The sequence below is a fragment of the Chionomys nivalis genome, chromosome 9 (genome assembly GCF_950005125.1).
Source record: "Chionomys nivalis chromosome 9, mChiNiv1.1, whole genome shotgun sequence".
In the NCBI taxonomy this organism is placed as follows: domain Eukaryota; kingdom Metazoa; phylum Chordata; class Mammalia; order Rodentia; family Cricetidae; genus Chionomys; species Chionomys nivalis.
Genome location: NC_080094.1, coordinates 22121028 through 22129565, shown reverse-complemented (window position 1 = coordinate 22129565; position 8538 = coordinate 22121028). Strand labels below are relative to the sequence as shown.

Genomic DNA, 8538 nt, shown 5'->3' with positions numbered 1-8538 from the left:
TCAGACAAACAAAAGGTTCTTATATAAGAGATCGGAATAGATGGCATCACAGATGCTTGCTCCCCAAGCGTGGACCTTCGTTCCAACAAAATCACTCAAATCACATAAAAAGCTGTGAGGTGCTTAACGGAGTGCTCCCTTCTCAGATTCTCTTTGTGTCTTCTCTCTCCGTTTTTCAAGACAGGGTTTCTCTGTGTAGCCCTGGCTGTCCTAGAACTCTCTGTAGACCAGGCTGACCTCCAACCAGAGATCTGCCTACCTCTGCCTCCTGAGTGCTGGGATTAAGCGTGTGTCACCACGGCCCAGCCGACTTCTCTTGGGTACACACAGTTTATACACTGGTTCTCTCAACACTTACTGGGTATCTGTTTTGTGCCAGCCCTTGTACTGGATGCTGGAGTCAGAGATGCTCAAGGAGGGCCCTGTATCCTCAAGGTCAGTCTCATGTAGTGCCCATAGAGAAAAATCATCTGGTTTCCTTGTTGTTGTTGTTTTTTTCCGACCTTTGTCTCTACTAAAACTAGAGACAACCAGGAGTCAGACAAATGAAATTTCTACGCTAAGAAAAAAGCGGAAAGCAGTCGTCTAGAGGTAGTCATAACTGGACAAACCGCAGCCCTCCTGGCATTTAAACCGTTCCAGCAAAGCAATACTGTGCAAAGGCTTGTGCAGTACCGAGTATTCCAAACGACACTAAGTTGTTTGTGGATGCTGTGTTGCCCGAGGCTGCGTGGAGGACCCGGAAAGATGGAAAGTTGAGTCGCTCGCCCAGATTTAACCACAACTAGACCCTCTCTAGCAGTCACTACTCACGGCTCCGTTACTGTAACAGTGCGCAGGTGCCCCTAGCTCTTGGTTTTACGCGTGCGCGTTATTTAACTCTGAAGCCGCGGGCGGAAGTCGGAGAGCGAGTGTTTCTTCTCCCCTCTGAACGTTCAGTGCTAGAATTCAGAGACTGTGGCTGTGTCTATTTCTGGAGAGCGAGCGTGTGTCTCACTATACCCCCTTTTCCTTTTGAGGCTCTCTAGGAAGTTGGCTGCCAGTACCTAATATGGCGAGAGGCGCAGCCTCGGCGCACCGGCTCCAGGCGCTCGGCTCCGCTGGGCGGTCCCCCAAGAAAGGGCGGGAGTTTGGGGGGCGGGGCCTGGCCGCCGGGCTGAGGGCCGCCCCGGGCCTGGCCGCCAGGCTGCTGTTTCGCTTCTGCGGTTGCTGAGGAGCACTCGGGGATTCCCGGGGACCGGCGCTGCAGAGGTGGGTCTGGGGCAGGCGGGAGGTGCCGAGTCTAACGGTCCAGAGCCCGGGCGCCCGCGGGAATCTCGCCTGGGCAGCGGCTGGGCAGGGGTCCGGGCCTGCCTGCCTGAGCTTCCTGCTGCAGCCACAGCTCCGGAGAACTGCACCCCAGGCTGCCCCACAGCCATAGCCAGGGCTAACCGGCTGAGACGCTGCGCTCCCGGCAGATCTCACTTCGTGCTCCCCCGAGCTTCGCAGCGCCCTGTGCCCCTAGGGCTTTGCACGTGATCTACCCCTTGAAAGTCCGGTCCCTTCCGCTGCTCCCTCTCAGATTTCTAATTCCTCAGGACCCAGCTCGAAGACCACTTCCTCACTTCTTCAGAATCTTTCCTAGAGGCCTGCTCCAGGCGCAGCTAATCTCGATTCTTGGGTTTTGCCATCTTTGCTCAAGTCAGTGTTCTTCCCCTGGCTCATGTTCGGGGCTTGTTTATTAGAAGTCATGTCTTTCTTTCAGCTCTGTGACCCACAATGATAGTAGTTAGTAAAGTTACTGAATGGTCACAAGATGACAGCTCTGCTAAATGCAAAGGCCCCGTTAATCCACGCAGCGATCTACGATGTGGGTTCCATTTGTTCACATTTTATGCATGAAGAAATAAGCCCTCATAAATCAAGTTAGAGCTAGAATCTGCCAATGTATATGATTGATGACTTAACTAGATTGTCTTTGAGTTGCTGTTTTTACATTAGCCTGTAAGATACGGAGGCCAGGGTTACAATTCACATTTTACTAAAAGGGCTTTTGTAATGGGAATTGGACCCAGGGTTTTATGCATGCTGACCAGTGTTCTGCCACTGAGCTAATCCAAGCCCTCTTTTTACTCTTTTATTTTGAGACAAGGTCTTACCAATTTACCAAGGCTTGATTTGAACTTGATGTCGTCTTGTCTTGGCCTCCTTAGAAGCTGAGATTTCAGGTCTTGGACATCCAAGGCCAGGCGCTGAGAAGGCTTATAAAGGACAATTGGTCTTACCAGATCGATAGAATTCATAACAAAAATAATCAAGACGAGATCTGAGTTGTCCTACTGATACACCGACAGCCCGTGTTCTTCCAGGAACATTCTTCTGTATTTTGCTCCTTCAATCTCAGAAAGCTTTAGACATTGAAGCCATTACTTCCCACCCCATTGGGAAATGCTCCGTGGGGCTGTGATTTTAATTTTTGGCTTTGACAGCTAATGAGATGAGCGTAGAATTTGGAATCAGATTAGAATTTGGTTTCTACTTTGCCACTAACTAGTTGTGTTTCTAACTTTAAAAAAAAAGTGTGTGAGTGTGTGAGAGAGAGAGAGAAGGTGGAGTTGTGCTGTGTGTACACAGGGAGGCTAGAAGACAGCTTTGAGGGGTTGGGGCCTCCTTCCACCTTCATGGGGGTCACACTCGAGTCGTCAGGCCGTCCTTTCCCTGCTGAGCCATGCTCTATTTCTCTTCTCATCTAAAAATCATATTCACTTTTAATTTTGTGTGTGGGGTGCACATGAACCCAGAGGCCTTAGATCTGGAGCCGAGTTAGAGGCAGCTGTCAGCTGCCCAGAGTGGGCAATGAAAATTGGATTTGGATCCCTTGCCAGAGCAATATGGCTCTTAACCAAAGAACCATCTCCTTCATACTTCCATGTTTTGTTTTGTTTTGCTTTGTTTCGTTGTTTGTTGTTTGTTTTTTGAGACAGTCTCTCCACGTAGCCCTGGCTGTCCTGGAACTCACTCTGTAGACCTGACTGGCCTCAAACTCAGAGATCCACTGTTTCTGCCTCCTGAGTGCTGAGATTAAAGACATGGCTACGATACCCCACTCACACTAACATTTTTAAAACACCAGTTTTCCTTCGTTCTTTCTTTCTTCTTCTTCTTTAGGATTTTATTTTTATTTTGTATGTATGAGTGCTTTGCCTACAAGTATGTATGCGCACCATCTGTGTGCCTGGTGCCATCAAAAGTCAGAAGAGGACCTCAAGCCCTCTGGAGCTGGACTTGCAGGTAGTTGTTAGTCACTAGTGAATGTTAAGAATGGAACCCAGCTCTTCAAGAACAAGTGTTCCTAATTGTGGAGCCCTGAATCTTAGTTTTCTTCAGTGTAAAATGAGGATAGTAATTTTTTTTTCAAGACAAGATTTCTTTATATCACAGCTCTGGCTGTCCTGAAACTCATTTTGTAGCCAGGCTGACCACAAACTCTCAGAGATGCTCCTGCCTCTGCCTCCCAAGAGCCACCACTGCCCAACTGAGACAGTAATCCTATACCGCTAAGTTTGTTTGTTGTTGTTTTTTTTTTTGGTGTTTGTGTTCTTTTTTTTTTTGATAATGAAGGTTGCAACTGATTATTTTAAGAGTTAAACACTGTACACACTGTACATGATCTTACTTTTGCTTTATGAATGGTTATGGAGCTGCTAACACTTTGTAAAACATAAGGATCATGTTACTTAATGTTAGCTATCAGCCAGTCAGGTTTATTGGGCACTTCATACACACCAGGTCTATTTTAGGAGCTTGGAACACAGCATTTAGTAAAGTGATGTTAGCTGGGGTGACGGCACACATTTATCATCTAAGCACTTGGAAGACAGAAACTAGATTCACGAGTTCTAGGTCAGCCTGAGCCGCTGTAGCAAGACACCATCTCAAGCAAAGAGAGAGTGTTCTTGTGCTGGCGGGGTTTACATTTTGGTAAGTCGTTGCACATAATAAATAGAGGCCGCTAGACATGGTAAGTAGAATTGCCAGTGCTTATGTCTGGGAGTGGTGTCACTTTACACGACACAACTTACTAAAATGGTGACAGTTGATCGGAGACCTGGTTAGAGCAGATCATGTGGATAATACGTGAGCGCGGCCCCTGCTGTGTTCTAAGCTCATGAGGATGGCTGGCTATGTGGTCGGAGGCATGGCCAAGGGGAGGTGAGAGAGGATTAATTCATTTGGCTAAGATGGGTCAATTAGGATTCTACGGACGATTATAAAGATCTTCTTTAACTGTAGTTGGCTGTTACCCCTATAGGGTTTGGGGGGTTTTGTTTTTTGAGACGGGGGGGGTCTATGTGTAGCCCAGGCTGCCTTCAAACTTACTACATAGTCCATGGAAGACTAACTTTGAGCACTCTTTCCGCCTCAGCCTCACAAGTGCCAGGATTTTAGGCATGTCCCACCATGTCTGGCTGCTTATGTTTTGTTTGTTTGTTTGTTTGTTTGATTGATTGATTTTGTGTGCATGTGTGTGTGCAAGTGTGTGCTGCAGTTCTCAGGTAGAGGTTAGAGAACAACTTTATGGGGCAATTCTCTCCTTCCACTCTGGGTTCTGTGGACTGAATTCAGGCCGTCAGGATGGCAGCAAGTACTTTTACTCCCCGAGACACCTCAACAGCCCTGTTGTGTTTTTAAAAGGATCCTGTAACTGTTCTGTTGAGGAAAAACAAAACAGACTTTAGGAGGTATCACGAGCACCGAGGAAGCTTTGGCCGTGCTCCAGTTACGCAGCCGTACAAGGAATTATCCTGAGTTTGGTATTAAGGGGCAGTTGTTTACGGTCTCACACAGCCACTGTGGGTCAGAAGTTGGAGCAGATTAGCTGGTGTTTCTGGCTTAGGAGACACAGGCAAGGCTGACAGTGATCTGAGGTTTCAACCAGAGGCTGGAAAATCTGCTTCCAAGATGCCTCACTCCCAAGGCTGTTGGCAGAAGTCCCAATGCTTTCTCCCGGGCCTCCTCAGAGGTACTTGTGTGTCCTCAGGACAGAGCAGGTGTTTCTCCAGAGAGGTTGTTCAGAAGAGTAAGCGAGCAACAAGCCACAGTACCTTCTGTGACCTCGTCTCGGAAGGCATTTCTACTTAAACATTCTTTTGTTTGTTTGTTTGTTTGTTTGTTTGGTTGGTTGGTTGGTTTTCGAGACAGGGTTTCGCTGTAGCTTTGGTTCCTGTCCCAGAACTAGCTCTTGTAGACCAAGCTGTCCTCGAAATCACAGAGATCCGCCTGCCTCTGCCTCCTAAGTGCTGGGATTAAAGGCATGCGCTACAACTACCTGGCATTACTTAAACTTTTTTTTTTTTGTTTTTGTTTTTTTTGTTTTTGTTTTTCAAGACAGGGTTTCTCTGTGGTTTTGGAGCCTGTCCTGGAACTAGCTCTTGTAGACCAGGCTGGTCTCGAATTCACAGAGATCCGCCTGCCTCTGCCTCCCGAGTGCTGGGATTAAAGGTGTACACCACCACCACCCGTCCTTAAACATTTTTTAAAGATTTATCTTATTATTTTATGTGTATGGATGTTTTGCCTGCACGTATATATGCGCATTACATATATGTCCTCAGAAGTCAGAAAAGGGTGTTGGAGCCCCTGGCGCTGGAGTTACAGATGGTTGTAAGCCACCATCTGTGGGCTGAGACCTGAACACTGGTCCTCTGCAAGAGCATCAGGTACAAGAGCATCAGGTGCTCTTGGCTGCTGAGCCACTGTCTAGTGTTAGTCGTTTCTACTTTAGTCATACTACACTCAAAGAGAAAAATTGGTTTCACTTTTTAATTTTAGATTTGATTTGATGTAACCAGGTTAACCTTGAACTCACTGTATAACTGAAAATGACTTTAACCACTAGATCCTTCTTTTTTTTTAAATATTTATTTATTATATATACAATATTCTGAATGTGTGTATGCCTGCAGGCCAGAAGAGGGAACCAGACCCCATTAGAGATGGTTGTGAGCCACCATGTGGTTGCTGGGAATTGAACTCAGGACCTTTGGAAGAGCAGGCAATGCTCTTAACCTCTGAGCCATCTCTCCAGCCCCCCACTAGATCCTTCTGCTTGACCTCCTGACTGCCCGGACTGTACCACAGCCAACCTAGGCTCCCTTTCATTTTTGGTGGTGATAGTGGTGAGGGTAGTAGTTTGGTGGGATTTTTTTGTTTTCTTTTTCTGTTCTTGTTTTATGTGTGTTGTGTATGTGCAAGTGTATATCCATGTTCACTGTGCAGGAGCAGAGATTAATACTGAGTGTCTCCCCTGATCTTATTCCACCTTATATGTTGAGTCAGGGTCTTGTACTTGAACGCAGAACTCACCAATTTTAGCTAATGGAGATAGTTGTCAGTGCTACCTAGAAAGTGAGTGTATAGAGAGACTTAGGGCTGAGCCCTGGAACTGTCAGTCTTTAGATGATGGAGAGGCAGGAGATCTCGGGTCACTGCCTTGTTTGTTAGTAGTCTGGTTATTCAGAAGAGCCAGAAAGGCTTATTGTGTGTGCGTCCTTTCAATCATGAATGTTGGCATCTGTTTTTGAATTTTTTAAATTTTTATGGAATGGTAGCACACACCTATAATTACAGCACTTGGGAGGTAGAGGCAGGAGAGTCAGGTGTTTGAAGTCATCTTTAGCTACATACAAGTTTCAGGCCAACTTGGGCTGTATGAAACCCTATCAAAAAATAAAAGAAAGAAGAAGAAGAAAAAAAAGAGAGAGAGAAAGCGCCTGCAGGTCACTAAATTTATAACCTCTGGACTAAGGTTGAGGTCTGCCAAGAGTGGGGCCCATACACATTTCTTTAGTGTGTATTACTGACAATTGACTGTGACTAAAATGAATTGGACAGTTATTACTGTTGAGACACTCACACTTTGGTAGCAAAGACAGACAAATGCTGATGGCAGAGACGGGCGGACAGTGGTGGTGCACTCCTTTAATCCCAACACTTGGGAGACAACCAGGGCTGCTCAGAGAAAACCTGTCTCAAAAGGTAATGTAGACATTAGAACACCTATTTTTGAGTACGCGTGAATGAGTGTGCATGGGCACACATACACGTGTATAGCTGTCAGAATTTGACGTCTTCAAGACTTCATCTGGGTGGGCAGGTAGGAGGTAGACTGAGTCATGACGTAAATCATATTCTGGTACATGAAAAAGATTTGGGGTTCTAGAAACTTCTGTGTGTGCACATTGAATTTAATTGTTGTGTTGTCGCCTCTGCCAAACTGACAGCACCTTCGCAATTGATCCCACAGATTGCTGTGGGTCATGTGCGGACAGAGGGTGCAGCAGCATAGCCGGGGCTCTTAGTTTAATGCCGGGTCCCAAAGGCACACCTGGAAGCGGGAGTCCTCTGACGGTGCCCATCATAGCTCCTCTTGGAGGGTAGGGTCCATCCTAGTCTTTTCAAAGTTCTGAAGAGGGGACTGGAGAGGTGGCTCGTTGGTTAAGAGCACTTGCTGATCTTGCAGAGGACACAGGTTTAGTTCCCAGTACCCACATGGTAGCTCACAACCATCTGTAACTCCAGTTCCTGGGTATTTGATGTTCTTTTGGGCCTCTTCAGGTACCAAGACCACACATGATGCATATAAGTGTATTCTGGCAAAACACTCAACACACATAAAAATAAATAAATATTTAAAAAGGAAGTTCTGAGGAGTCCTGTAATAAAGGAACTTATTTACTTCATTCAGCCAGATTCACCCCACTTAATGTTTGCTGAGTAAATCTGAGAAACCTAGCCTTTTCGATTTTCTTGTATGTTTTGGTCTCTAGCTCAAGAGGAGATCTAAGACACATCGATCAATGGTTAGACTCCCTGCTGCAAGCAATCTGTAGCCACATAGGAACTGTGAGTCTGTTCTCGGATGCTCGCATGGAGACAGGAAGCCCCAGGTTGAACATGAAGCCCCAGCCATTGCAACTGGTGCTAGAGGAGCAGGTGCTCGCACTGCAGCAGCAGATGGCGGAGAGCCAGGCCGCCTCCTGGAGGAAGCTGAAGAACTCCCAAGATGCCCAGAAGAGGCAAGCCACCCTTGTGAGAAAGCTGCAAGCCAAGGTGAGGCAGCTGCCCCTCTGGGGAAGGGAAAACGAAAGCCCCACCCCGAGTTGAGTGCTGAATGAGGGCTGGATGAGGGAGAGACCGTGGAGGGGAATGGACGAAACATCCTGCTGAGGAGGGCCCAGATAGTTCACCTTTCAACCATAGCCTCTCCTTTGATGGTCACACTATACCAGGAAGTGTGGTTTGGGTTCCTTTCAATCTGACATTCACAATAATTAGTTGTCTAGGCTTGTTCTCTTGGACTAGAGCAATGGCCCCCAGCCTTCCTAATGCTAAAACCCTTTTAATACAGCTCCTCATGTTGTGGCGATCCCAACCATAAGCTTATTTTCTATGCTACTTCATAACTGTATTTTTGCAAATATCTGTGTTTTCTGATGGTGACCTTTGTGAAGGGTTGTTTGACTCTCTCACGGGGTCACGACCCACAGGATAAGACCT

At 46.7% G+C, this 8538-nt stretch overlaps 1 protein-coding gene across 1 annotated transcript in view; it reads left to right on the top strand.

Annotated features, from left to right (window-relative positions):
* Positions 1-1138: 1138 nt before the first annotated feature.
* Positions 1139-8538, top strand: part of Cep250 (centrosomal protein 250) — a 47236-nt gene continuing 39836 nt past the window's right edge. The window contains exons 1-2 of the mRNA XM_057780307.1: positions 1139-1251; positions 7809-8091. Of these exons, the coding sequence (XP_057636290.1) occupies positions 7909-8091 (183 nt within the window). The 5' untranslated portion in view covers positions 1139-1251; positions 7809-7908. The remainder of the gene's footprint in view (positions 1252-7808; positions 8092-8538) is intronic.